Raw genomic sequence first — 14,628 nt, 5'->3', positions numbered from 1 at the left:
CGACAATATCCAATGAGAGAGGTTCCTCCGGTATGAAAGGAAGAAATACCTGCTGGTGCAAATAATAACCCCCCAGCTATACCGGCACACTTTCAGCGTGTTTGGGTACATGTTCCATGGAAACGAGCTGAAGTTTTGGCCCTTAAGCAGACCTTACCTGATCCTCGTAAAAATCCTGCAGGGTACTATAAGGAATTATCACAGACTGCAGACTCATGTATTATGAACTTAGCGGATATAGACATGTTGTTTGGAAACGTGGTTCCACAGCTTTTATGGGGTTTGATTCGTCATACGGACCATGCGCAAGAGTTAGGTGATACTTGGGTTAATATTGCTGCTGCAGATGCGCGACAAGTTGGTGGTTCTAAACCTGAGCCTTTAGTAGCAGAACTCCCTGGTAAGATCGTTACTTACATGAAGACTTTAATGCCTGCGATGCATGTAAATTAGGATAACTTGTCTGCGTGTAAGCAGAAGAAAGATGAAACAGTGTCTGATTTCTTCACTAGGTTTGAAGAGACGTTTATCGACCATAGTGGTCAAGACATGAGCACCGAAGGTGGCCAACGTTTGTTCGTTGACAAATTTGTGCACAATTTACTTCCAGAGTTGTGTAAGAAATTGAAAGATTCTGGGAGTTCGTGGGCCGTTTCCTCTTCAGCACAGATACTGGCTACTGCACAGTATTATGAAAATAGGGATAAGGATGAGAAGGATAGAGCAGACAAGAAAACGAAAGAATTAAAGACGAAGGTTCTTTTACAACAGGCGTATCTGCCTCGTAATGGTCAGCATGATTATCAGCAACCCCAGCAGTTTCAAAGGAACTGGCAAAGGTTCGAGTTTTCTCAACAACGTTTTCCCGTAGGCCCTAATCAATGTGCATATTGCAAAGAAGAGGGTGATTTTAAGAGTAGCTGCCCTGTGTTACAGCGTATGAATGGTGTTTCTAGCGCAAGAGGTCGGGGTGTTTCACAAGCACCTAGAGGTAGAGGACGTGGAAATTTCCCCCAGAATGCACGTCCCTTCCCACCTCAAAATTCAATGAATAGTTTTGATCAGCAAAATAACGCGTCTGGTAGGACGACTCAGTACTATGCTGATGACTACTATGTCGAAGGTGAGAATATGGAAAGTGATGATTGCTAGGACAGCCATGGACAAAGAGAGGGAGTTGTTTCAGTTCCAGTAGATCAGAGTGGACCTTATGTTGAGGTGATTACATCAGGTGTGTCAGAGCCTTCTCTGTTGGATACTGGTGCTGCGAAGAGTTCTATTATGCACTCTAAACTCCCTGGCGCACCTTTGTCTGGCGAAACGAATGTTTCAGTAGGTTTTTCTGGCGCCCCGGTTAGGAACCCGATTTCTAGTCCTATGTCTCTTTCTGTTGGACCTTGTGAATTCGAAGCACCCCTTATTCTGACGACAGGTTGTGGTGAGAACTTGTTGGGATTGGATCTGTTGAAAAGATTATATGCGACATTGAATTGTTCTCCTTCAGGAGTACAACTTACACTAGGTAAGAAAGTGGTCTCCCCAATGTATTTGTCGAAGGATAAACTTCCGGCAGAATTGTCATCTCTTCCTGATTCTATTTGGGCTACTGGTCCTAATGATGTGGGTCTTTTGGAAATACCGCCATATGTCGTGACATTGAAAGCAAACGTTAAAATGCCACGAATTCCCCAGTATAAGATCTCTCATGAAGGTGAAAAGGCTTTGTTAGCGATCATTTATGATTTGATTGAAAAAGATGTGATTGAAGAAACAAGAGGTAATGTTTGCAATAGTCCTGTTTTGCGTGTCCTAAAATGAACCGACTCTTGTCAGCCGCCCGTTTACAGATTTGTGATCGATCTTAGAGAGGTGAATAAAATAGTTGTGCCACAATTTCCAGTTGTTCCTGATATCACTGCCTTATTAACTATGATTCCAGCTTCAGCCACGTGGTTTTCGGTGATTGATTTTTTTTTTTGCAGAGTTTTATATAGCGCGAACTAGACCCGAACCGAATCAGGTATCAGAGCGCTTTACATAGCACCAGTTACGTTACATGAGGACACACTTTCATTTTTTGAAGAATGCTTTCTTCAGCATCCCGATTGCCGAGGAGAGTAGGGATATTTTCGGCTTCTGTTTAGGAGGTCGAAGCTTCCGGTTCAAGCACGCTCCTCAAGGCTATTGTGAGAGTCCGTCAATCTATAGTCAGGCTTTGAAAACACAGCTTGATACGATTGTTTTACCTGATGGTGCTACACTTATTCAGTACGTTGACGATTTGTTAATAGCTGCAGATACTGAAGAGATTTGTAAAGAAGCTACCTTATCGTTGTTGCGTCATTTGTCTGCTTTGCATCACAAAATGGCTCTTTCGAAATTACAGTATTGTCGACAAGAAGTGACCTACTTAGGTCATCTCTTATCGAAGGAGGGAAGAAGATTGACCCAGAAAGAATTCAGGCGATTGCGAAAATGAGTGTGCCAGTTACACAAAGAGAAGTGCGTGCTTTCTTGGGTATTACGTCATATTGCAGACAATGGATACCGAATTTTTCCCTGCTGGCCAAACCTTTGGTGGCATTGAGCTGTAAAGACACGCCAAATCCCCTTCCGTGGTCTGAAGATTGTCAGAAAAGTTTTTCGGAATTGCGCGTGGCGTTGTGTTCGGCTCCTGTGTTGGGTACCCCCGACTACAGTAAGCCCTTTACACTGTATGTCCATGAGAAAGAAGGTTGTGCGTTGTCAGTGCTGACACAGTCTTTTGGGGACAAGCAGCGCCCATGTGCGTATTTCTCGTCGACTTTGGATCCGGTAGCTAGAGCGTTGCCGAGTTGTTTGAGAGCTACTGCGGCAGCAGCTGTTTCTATTTGACAGTCTGCTGGTTTGGTAATGAACAATACGCTGATTGTAATGGTTCCACATGCAGTGGATACTTTGCTAAACAGGACCAAGACACAGCACTTAACTAGTGCTCGATTGTCAGGTTATGAGTTGACACTTTTAGCGAGCCATGTGCACATAAAAAGATGCAACACGTTGAATCCAGCTACGTTGTTGCCGATTGTAGCAGAGACAGATGTTTCTGAACAGCATGATTGCTTCCTTAAGACAGAAGAAGAAACAAAAGGGAGAGTAGATCTTAGGGACACTCCTCTTGTGAAGTGTGATGGTACCTTATGGGTGGATGGTTCGTGCTTCAAGCTTCCGAATGGTGATACGACTGCGGCATATGCTGTTACGACTTTGCATACAATTGTTGAAGCTGCACGTATCCCACATAATTCAGCCCAAGCAGCAGAATTGATTGCACTTACGAGAGCGTGTGTGTTATCGAAAGGAATGAAAGTGACCATATATACCGACAGCCAGTATGCGTTTGGTGTGGCCCATAGTTTTGGACGATTGTGGAAAGAACGTGGGTTTCTGACTTCGCATGGAGCTAAGATACAGCATGGTCAGTTGGTGAACGAGCTTCTTGAGTCACTTACTTTGCAGTTGCAAGTCGCGATTGTGAAATGCAGTGCACATAAGAAGGTTACCGATGATGTTGGTCGTGGCAATGCGTTTGCTGATGAAGTCGCAAAAGAGACAGCAAGGGATGTGATGAGTCGAATGTATGTTGCGGGCCCTGCAAGATGGATTGGTGACATTGGAATGTGTGAAGATACGATAGAGAGTGTGAAGTCTATTCAAGCTGAAGCTACAGAGAAAGAGTTGAGTGTGTGGAGAGAGAGTACAGGTAAATTAGATGCAAATGGTTGTTGGGTTGAATTGTCAGAGCATCAGCGATGGTTGTTACCCGATGCGTACGTGCTTGCAGTGGTTACGATGGCGCATGGGATGGCTCACATCAGTGTGAAAGGGATCTGTAAGTTGTTGGCTCCAGTATGGGAAAATGCTGGAATTCCCAAGTGTGCAGAGAATGTGGTCAAGAATTGCATGGTTTGTCTGAAATACAATCCTGGTAGGGGAACTCCAACTCCAGCTGGTCATTTTGCACCTCCAAAGTATCCGTTCGAGGTTTTGCAGCTAGATTTCATCCACATGGAGAGGTGCAACAACTTGAAATACGTACTCGTTGTTGCTTGTGCCTTTTCGAGATGGATAGAAGCATATCCCCTGAAAGATAACACTGCCTTATCTACAGCTAAAGCCCTTGTCAAAGAGTTTTTCCCTAGGTTCGGCTTGCCGAGAATGGTCTGGAGTGATAATGGGAGTGAATTTGTGGGTCGAGTGATGAAGAGAGTATGTGAAGGGCTAGGTATACGCCAAAAGTTTCACGCTGCAAATCACCCCCATTCAGCTGGTCTAGTGGAGTGCTATAATGGCACCCTCAAATTAAAGTTGGCCAAGATACAAGCGAGCTCTGGTCTTAAATGGCCTGATGCTCTACCATTAGAACTTCTATCGACAAGAATGACTGTGCATTCGCGAGTGGGACTTAGTCCTTATGAAATTGTGTTTGGCCGCCCAGCCAACATATGGGGAGTGCCTAGGCCGACAAAATTCAGTGAGATTGAACACCCTGTACTGCTTCATTACTTATATGATTTGACTGCTAAATTGCGTGTTTTACACCAACAGGTTCACGATACTCTGCCTCAGGTCTCTGAAGATCCAGGTCATATCATCGACCCTGGTTCATGGGTCTTAGTTAAAATTTTCCAGCAGACAAGGAATGATCAGCCCCGTTGGACCGGCCCCCACCTAGTCCTTTTGTCAACGAGATCAGCCGTGCGAGTGGAAGGAAAAAGGAACTGGATCCACGGCGTACATTGTAAGAGGGTCCCTTTGCCTCTGCCGTACGACCGGTGGGTCCAGGAGGGTATTGCTGACTCTGAGACTGAGACTGTGCCTCGTTTTCTGCCTTTCAGCGATGCACGTGTAAAAGGAACAAGTTCTGAACGTGAAAGTGACAATATTTTGCAAGAAGCTGTGCCACCGTCAATTCGATTGGACAATACCGAGCCTGAACTCTTGTTTCAAGACCAGACATTATCTGGAAAAAGCCGTTATAATCTGAGGCCGAGAACTATGGACAAATAAACTCTTTTTCTTTGCTATTTTTGAAAGTGCAGCTCTGTCATCTGAGAAACGTTTTTTTTTTTTTTTTTCGAACCACCATCCGGGTTCAGCTGTAGGGTCGCGGGCGACAAGTCTTTGGAGTGCAAGCCGAAGACACAAGGTCGACGGTTCTGGTTGGTTCTTGGGCGTTTCCCTTGGACTGACAGGCGCATTCCTTAGCACGGAACACCCTACCTTCGCGAGCAGCAACGTTAGAAGATGGAGTTTTTCGAGATGGAGAGACCTGCCAAAGAGATGAACTTTAAAGCCAAAATGTGTATAATGATGACCAGAAAAAGTTTTTGGATATTATGCATTTTCATGTTGTTTAGTGTAATGATGTTTTTAATAGGATATGTTTTATTTTATTTTCTAGTGATGTTTGCACCCACTACACAGCCCATACCTACTTCTACTGTTTCCTCACATTCTTTTCACCCCCTACCTGAACATGAGACCGTTAGGAGAATAGAGTTTATCAATAACTCCCTCGTTCAGCTATTGCACCAACACCAATTAGTAGTGAACACGACTAACTGTTGAGTGTGTGGTCTTATGCCTCATACAACTGATAAAGGTATCCCTTACCTGGTCCTGTCTTTCAGCCATAATGGTTCTGTGTTGGCATACAGAACAATGTTCATCTATGCTCGTGAAGTCCACCCCCTACGTTCCATAAAAGATAATCCAAAGAATAGTGCTCTAGTTAAGGGTATAGTAGACATGATTGGAGAAGCTACTTCCTATGAGACTATCCCGAGAGATGAGACACTAGCATATATTGGATGGAATGTAACCGGATATGGAGTTACTCTGAGTGAGAACCAGCAAGCAAAAAGATCCTCCCCGATTTGGATTGTACCCCATCAGGGCCACCTATGTCTGCAAGGTAATGGCAAGAATCCAAGAGCTCAGTTAGGAAAGAGTATCTGCACGGAGACATATGTTTTTGCATCTCAGAATTCCCCTTCGTTCCTAGCAGCTAAGGGTACCTATTTCATCTGCCATGATAGAGCCTACACATGGTTGCCCCCTGACTTCTTGGGCACATGTTTTGTTTCATTCCTGTTGCCTCCCACCTACACAGCTGCGGCAGATTACCACAAGACAAGGGTAGTTAGAGGTGTTTTCAGTAAAGAAGACACTGCAGGACAAGAATCGGGAGACTTCTTTAAGGGTTTTCTGCCGTTCTGGGGACCAATGGTTAACAGCAGGAACATAAGGCAATTGACGAGGGTGGTTGAGTCCACCGTAGTTGAAACTGCCGATGCCCTTAGTAACTAGACTGCTGAGCTCCAGTCGGATCGTCTTATGACTCTTCAGAACAGAGTTGCGTTAGATGTCATACTTGCAGACCGAGGTGGGGTATGTAAAGTGATCCAATCAAGTTGCTGCGTTTTCATTCCAGATAACGCTCCGACAGTGTACCAGGCCATTTCCAAACTACATTAGATCTCTGAATCTATTCATGTGGATAAAGGAGATTGGTTGTTGATGGGATGGTTCTGGGAACTAATATCCGCCTGGGGATAGAAGATTCTGATGGTCATTGGGATGATCTTAGCCATTCTTTTCCTGTTCTGTCTGTGCGTACAGTGTGCTCCTGCTATATGTGGCCTCTGTGCTGCCTTATGTGTAAGGAAACCTGTATCGAGAGATGAGCTAAGTAATAGGATGATGCTACAGCAACATCTCAATGATTTTATGAATACAGACCTGGACTCAGATTAGCGTGAGTGTAGGTTAATTGCCTATGTAAGGGCAAAAGGAGGGTCTGTGGTACTGAAATTCTGGACCCGTGTCATAAACATCGTCGTATCATGACGATTTTGGTATCAGCAGACCGAGAATGATGAGTATACTATATACGAGTATTTTCGTCGCATTCGAGTGACGACATCAATATGAAACCAGAGATTTCGTTCTGAACCCTTGGGTTCCATTTTGTATGCGGCGGCCATTTTGTGGTTGCCCTCACATAGGGCGATGACTAAGGCCGAATAAGTCTTTGTGGACACGTACACCTTTAGCTGACTTCTGTGTGACCTGGGCAAGTTGACTCCGTTGCCCGAAGCCAAACCTGTTCGGCCAGTTCCTTTCCCAGTGGCCGATCGAGATTAGGATCAAGGCACAGCATACCATAAACCCTTCATTGCACACAACTATGTCTAATCTTACACACACCTGTCTCTGTTTCCTTCTTTATGGCCTGCTTTACGATGAGGAGGTGCCCGTATTTATTAGGGGTCCGTCCAATATCTGATGAAAAGTGTGGGCCTTGCCGGGTAATTGATTGTGGGCTGGACAAACTGAAATATGGGCTTGTCACCATGACTCTGCTTTTTCTTTGTCGTAGAAATATGTGAATGGTCAACTGTAAAATAAGGAATGTTTGCCTAAAGCATAATATTTTGTATAAAAAGGGATGGCTGGCTTTGTAAGATTGAGCAGTCTCCTGAGAACATACACTGTGTTGTACTTCTAGGATACCTGTTACTGGCTGCAGCCAATAAATCTGATCTTTGACGTCACCAAGAAGTCTCTGCATTTCTGTAGTCTGAGACAGGAGAATCCGGAGTCTTCGGGTGTGTCCCCTGGCACCGCTGGGTTCTAAATAACCCGGTACTTCAGCTCCGGTTGGCTAGCCTTCCTCGGGAAGACCTCCGACGTCTGGGTCTGGAATGGCAGAAGGAGCACTTCGGTACCTGGGTTCCCAGGTGGCAGTGACAGATGCTCGAATTCTGCAACTCAAAGTCCACAAGGCAATAACCGCTCTGAAGCGTTCAGTGAGCTTCTGGCATGCCCTTACTCTATCCTAAATGGGCAGGCTGGTGGTGACCAAAATGGTGAAGCTGCCCCGCTGCTTATACATCTTACAAAATACGGTATGCCCCACACCCAGGTGGATATTCAGAACACTGGACTCTATTCTAATTGAACTTTATTGGGCAGGACAACGAGGCAGACTGGCACTGGCCACACTGACCCGCATATATGAAAATGGCAGCCTCCAGGCTCTGAGACTGGATCTTTATTATTGTGCCTCACAGCTGCAGCATGCTGCTCGTTAGCTAGATGAAGGGGACAACTGGGAGAAGAGGTTGCTGTCTGACAGGACACTGGCAGCGAGCCTACCAGCGCTTTTATTGGAGGGCGCAGGGATTTCTGCCGTACCTCCGTACAGTGTGAGGAAGACTGCACACACCTGGCAGACCTTTGTGGAGCACATTTTAAAATGCGTGCCGTTTCATCAGGAGCTATCCGTGTGGGACCTCGCCCTAGTTAGGAGAGTGATGTACAGCATGTCATACCGGGCGTGGCAGAAGGGGGGATGCAGCATACTGGCGGATCTGTACCCAGGTGAAACTTTATTACTTATGAGCAGGTGTGCAGAGACTTTGGGCTGGGTCAGGGACAATACTTACAATACGCCGGACTGTCAAACATATTTAAAGAAATATGGCCCATGCACCTCACAATTCCGAAACACACGCTGACCTTAGATGTAATGTTCACATGCGGGCCCAGTAAATGCCTCCCCTCCCTAATTTACAAGGCCATGAGGGCAGATGTGGCACAGCCCCCCCAAAGGTATTCGCTGAATGAATTGCAGATCTGGAGGAGACCCTGGAGGTCAGAGACTGGAGGGCAGTTGGCGTACTCACGCGGTCTCATATAATGCCCACTTTAGGCTAATCCACTATATTTACGCTCACGGCGCATACCTGAGCCCAGAGAGACTACACCGTATGTCCCCAGAGAGACCCAACTCCTGCCCCAGGTATCACAGGTAAGGGGCCAATTTCCTGCACCTAGCCTGGGAGTGCCCCGAGTACAAATCTTCCTGTCCGCGCTGGTAGAGAGGGTACGGAGAGGTGTCAGCAGCAGGGTGAAGTTGGCGCCATCCCATTATATTGTTGGGGCTCATATGCAAACCCAAAAACAAAAAAAGACAGCATACAAGCGCTGCAAATCCTTCTTGTACTAGTGAGGTGTTGGATAGCGATTGTCTGGATGGGAGCAAGGGTTCCTGAGGTCACAGCGTGACTGAGATATGTGCGTGAGTGGACACTTGCCGAGGAGGTACACATGAAAGCGTGCTGCAGAGATGAGAAACTGGAGGAGGACTTAAGGGCATGGCGGGAACTCTGTCATGAACTGCTGGTTGAGGAGCCTCAAGGGAGCCCCCAAAGCACATCAGGGCGAGGCGACAGGTCGAGATCAGAAGAAGAAAAGGAGTATATGGCCTACATGGACCACAATGTGATTGATATTGATAGTTCTAAACGCCGGGATTGGTTTCTGATGTGCCGAAGCCCATACGACAACTTAATGGTGACCTTGGATCGTACACTTTTGTTATATGTTACTTAAAACGTGTAAATAAAGTTAATTTAAAAACAATTACAGTCACAGAAGTAAAGTTCCAAGTAACCCAACAATCACAGAGGGACAGGTCCAACTAACCCTACAGTCAGAGAGGGACAGGTCCAACTAACCCTACAGTCAGAGAGGGACAGGACCAACTTGCCCTACAGTCAGAGAGGGACAGGTCCAAATAACACTATAATCACAGAAAAACAGATCCAACTAACCCTACAATCACATGAGAATAGGTTCAACTAACCCCACAGTCACAGAGGTACAGGACCAACTAACCCTACAGTCAGAGAGGGACAGGTCCAACTAACCCTACAGTCAGAGAGGGACAGGACCAACTTGCCCTACAGTCAGAGAGGGACAGGTCCAACTAACCCTACAGTCAGAGAGGGACAGGTCCAACTAACCCTACAGTCACAGAGGGACAGGTCCAACTAACCCTACAGTCAGAGAGGGACAGGTCCAACTAACCCTACAGTCAGAGAGGGACAGGTCCAACTAACCCTACAGTCAGAGAGGGACAGGTCCAACTAGCCCTACAGTCAGAGAGGGACAGGTCCAAATAACACTAAAATCACAGAAAAACAGATCCAACTAACCCTACAATCACCCCAGGTGAGGTGTGTAGAGTACACACATTGTCTCGGTCCATTTCAAGTGAAGCAATCCAATGGGTCAGAATATCTCTGAGCCCCCTTCCCCCCAGGTGAGGTGCGTGGAGTACACACATTGTCTCAGACCTTTCCAGCTCACCTAGTCTAATGGCGCAGAATATCTCTGAGCACTCCAACCCCCAGATGAGGTGTCGCTCCCTCCCGCATTAGGGCTGAGGGGTACAAGATGCTTTCATCCCTTTCCAACAGACAATACAAGGGGGTAGAACAGCACTGAGGCCACAGATGGTGTCCAGGATATAAAGAGTGTCACCACACGTTCGTACCTAGAGCTATGGAGTGCGGGTTTACTTACTGTTCGTTGGCTCTGGACTGCACGATGTGAGGGAAGGAGTAGATATTCGACTGGTCCTTCCTATCCTCAATCTGCCAGAACACCTGGCTGGAGCCGAAGACCCGCCTCTGAGACTTTTCTCGGGCCTCTTTTAGTTTTTCCTCAGTCACAGCTGTTGTGAACAGGCCTGAGGCCTCAGTCTCTGGTTCCAGCTGCAATGGAAGAATAGATACTGAACCAGCAGGATGATAACGGCATTACAAGTAAATGACAAAGGAGAGTTAGGTCCTGATTCAGATCTTGGAGGACAGGTTACACTGTTACCGTTGTGACGGATATCCCGTCCGTCGAAATATAAATGCTATTGTATCCTAGGGCCTGGTTTAGATCTCGGCGGACGGGTTACACTGTCACAACGGTGACGGATATCTCATCCTCTGAAATATAAATGCCATTGTATCCTAGGGCCTGATTTAGATCTCGGCGGACGGGTTACTCCATCAAAACGGCGATGGATATACCGTCCTCTGAAATATAAATGCTATTGTATCCTAGAGCCCGATTTAGATCTCGCCGGACGGGTTACTCCATCACAACGGTGACGGATATCCCGTCTGCTGAAATATAAATGCTATTGTATCCTAGGGCCTGCTTTAGATCTCGGCGGACGGGTTACACTGTCACAACGGTGACGGATATCCTGTCCTCTGAAATATAAATGCTATTGTATCCTAGGGCCTGCTTTCGATCTCGGGGGCGGGTTACTCCATCACAACGGTGACGGATATCCCGTCCTCTGAAGTATAAGCGCTATTGTATCCTAGGGCCCGATTTAGATCTCGGCGGACGGGTTACTCCGTCACAACGGTGACAGATATTTAAGGCGTCAGGCCCCGAAGGGGTCCCTGTGGCCCCTCTTTAAAGGTCAAATGTAGCATGTGTGCTCTGCATGCACAGGACCCACTCCTTCCTTGCACTCCTTTCACTTTTATTCAATATTTACTCCATATGTTTAAATGCTTGTTTGTAAATTTTATTTTCATTTCCAAACGTCATTCTGTAGCGAGTTTTTCAATTCATATAATTCATTTCAATTCATATAGTTCATATTTCATTATAATTTTTGCGTTATTGTATTTATTCCCAATGCATTTCAAGCATTACGCTCTTCATCAGGGAATTATTAATCTGAAAGTATAATACATGAAGTTGAGTACTAAGGTCTGTTCTAATACAGCATTCTACCTTAAGTTAGAGCTTTTGTATTCTCATAAATGCATATTATATACACAATGCGGTGTCACAACACATGCATAATCTCCAATAGTCAGTGAATCGTGCACTTATTGCACCTTATAACCCCAGGTCACCTATTGACATAATTTACACTAACTTTGACTTTTTTCACGTAAGGTTTCAACACTGTAAACCAAAGGGGAGAAAAACAGGGTTTCTTAGTTCTTCTTATACTGTGCGTTACGCGCTAGGACGCTCCATGTTACAGAGCCGTACTCTTACCCGGTATCCGATCATAATCGTCTTCCCTCGCTACCTTGGCGTGCGTCGCTCTATCCCTACATTGGATTACGACTCTATATTCTTCTTCCGATCACGTGACTGCGTTCGGGTCCGTGTTTACTATGGGCTTTAAAGCAACATACTCCTAAACGAAAGTGTCCGTAAACGTGCATACAATCTAACATGTGTATAGGGTTGGGGTGACTTCTGCTTGAAACTCTAGTACTCTATAATTCCTACCGTACTTTCTACATGTGCTCACATTGTTTGTCTATCAAAATTGTACATTTATGCATGTTGAAGATTTACATTTATACATATCGAAAATAGCGGATCTAAAAGTTCCATTGTCTTTATAGAAAACAATTAAGGTCCATCCGTTCATTGAGACCTTTTGGCTGTATGGTGCATAAAAAATTAATCCAAAAGACTTCTCTTTTTAGTAAGTGATTGTTGTTGTCTCTTCCTGGAATATTTATCACTGTTTCCAATATACAAAACTTTAGCTGACTTGCATTGTGGTTGGCTTGATTGAAGTGAACCGCTACTGTGGATTTTTGGTTCTTCAGTCTAATATTGCTCTTGTGCTCTATTATGCGAGTTTTTATTTTCCTTTGTGTTTTGCCCACATACGATAATCCTCATGGACATCGTAACATGTATACCACATTTTCTGTGTTACATGTACCAGATAACTTCAAGGTGATGGGGGTACCTTTCGTAGGGTGGTTAATGACATTTCCCTTGATGATGGCTGAGCAATTGCCACAATTGTAGCATGGTAGTGTTCCACTGTAATTGGTTGGTTCTTGCGTTTTGGGTTGTTTTAACAACTCTTTAAGGTTTAGTGTTCTTTCATATGCAAAAATTGGAGGTTTAGAGAAAATTCCTTTGAAGTCTTCCTCCAATGCAAGTAATGGCCAATGTTTTCTGATTATCTTTTTAATCTTGGAGCTTTTGGTGGAAAATTTTGACACAAATACACTTCTCTTTTCTTCTGATCTTGTTGCGGATTTTAATAGATGTTGGCGTTGTAGTTTATCTGCTCTATTTGCTGCTGATTCCAAGATGGGGTCAGGATATCCCCTCTTTTTGAATTTCTGTAATGTCTCCTGTTTATGTTTCATGTATAAGTCATCCATAGATGCTATTCGTTTGATTCTAAGAATTTGCGAAAATGGCAGATGGTGTTTTAGTGACGTTTGATGAAAGCTGTGGTAGTGTAACAAGTTATTTCTATCCGTGTTTTTGGTGTATACACTTGTTGTGATTTTACCATCTGTGTTGGTTAACAGCACGTCCAAAAATGACAGTTCTTTGTTGCTCATTGTACTCGTAAATTGTATTCTCTCATCAATTGTGTTTAATTCATGTATGGCTTCTTTCAACATGGTTTCATTTCCTCTCCAAAGAACAAAGATATCGTCGATGTATCTTTTATATACAATTATGTTGTCTTTCCATGTACCATTTTCCAATATATGTTCCATCTCAAATTTATGCATGAAAATATTCGCATAGGTCGGTGCGGCACAATTGCCCATGGAGGTCCCGGAGGCTTGTATGTAAAAATTTTCTTCCCACTTGAAGTAGCTGTGGTACAGCGTAAAGTGTAACAACTCCATTATGAATATTTTTAGATCTTCTGTTTTGTCTTCCTGTATTAACGAACTCTCCACTGCAGCTATACCTAGGTCGTGAGGGATTGACGTATATAATGACTTTACGTCTATACTTGCCATAATCATTTCTTTTGTGAAATTGTCTTTCTCTTCTTCCAAAATGTTTAAAAAGTGCGTAGTATCCTTCAAATAAGTGCTTGTTTTTGGACTATGTTCTGCAAGTGTTTATCGATGTACTTACCAATGGGTTCCTACCACAGCTTTCATCAAACGTCACTAAAACACCATCTGCCATTTTCGCAAATTCTTAGAATCAAACTAATAGCATCTACGGATGACTTATACATGAAACATAAACAGGAGACATTACAGAAATTCAAAAAGAGGGGATATCCTGACCCCATCTTGGAATCAGCAGCAAATAGAGCAGATAAACTACAACGCCAACATCGATTAAAATCCGCAACAAGATCAGAAGAAAAGAGAAGTGTATTTGTGTCAAAATTTTCCACCAAAAGCTCCAAGATTAAAAAGATAATCAGAAAACATTGGCCATTACTTGCATTGGAGGAAGACTTCAAAGGAATTTTCTCTAAACCTCCAATTTTTGCATATGAAAGAACACGAAACCTTAAAGAGTTGTTAAAACAACCCAAAACGCAAGAACCAACCAATTACAGTGGAACACTACCATGCTACAATTGTGGCAATTGCTCAACCATCATCAAGGGAAATGTCATTAACCACCCTACGAAAGGTACCTCCATCACCTTGAAGGTATCTGGTACATGTAACACAGAAAATGTGGTATACATGTTACGATGTCCATGAGGATTATCGTATGTGGGCAAAACACAAAGGAAAATAAAAACTTGCATAATAGAGCACAAGAGCAATATTAGACTGAAGAACCAAAAATCCACAGTAGCGGTTCACTTCAATCAAGCCAACCACAACGCAAGTCAGCTAAAGTTTTGTATATTGGAAACAGTGATAAATATTCCAGGAGGAGACAACAACAATCACTTACTAAAAAGAGAAGTCTTTTGGATTAATTTTTTATGCACCATACAGCCAAAAGGTCTCAATGAAC

At 44.3% G+C, this 14,628-nt stretch overlaps 1 protein-coding gene across 1 annotated transcript in view; it reads right to left on the bottom strand.

Moving 5' to 3' along the window:
• The window catches only part of TTC16 (tetratricopeptide repeat domain 16), a 414,481-nt gene that overhangs the window by 365,637 nt on the left and 34,216 nt on the right, over nucleotides 1–14,628 (bottom strand). The window contains exon 3 of the mRNA XM_078646652.1: nucleotides 10,417–10,607. Within this exon, the coding sequence (XP_078502778.1) occupies nucleotides 10,417–10,607 (191 nt within the window). The remainder of the gene's footprint in view (nucleotides 1–10,416; nucleotides 10,608–14,628) is intronic.

Source organism: Lissotriton helveticus, chromosome 5_2 (genome assembly GCF_964261635.1).
Source record: "Lissotriton helveticus chromosome 5_2, aLisHel1.1, whole genome shotgun sequence".
NCBI lineage: Eukaryota > Metazoa > Chordata > Amphibia > Caudata > Salamandridae > Lissotriton > Lissotriton helveticus.
Note: the sequence above shows the minus strand (reverse complement) of the source record. Positions and strands in the feature narration are given on the sequence as shown.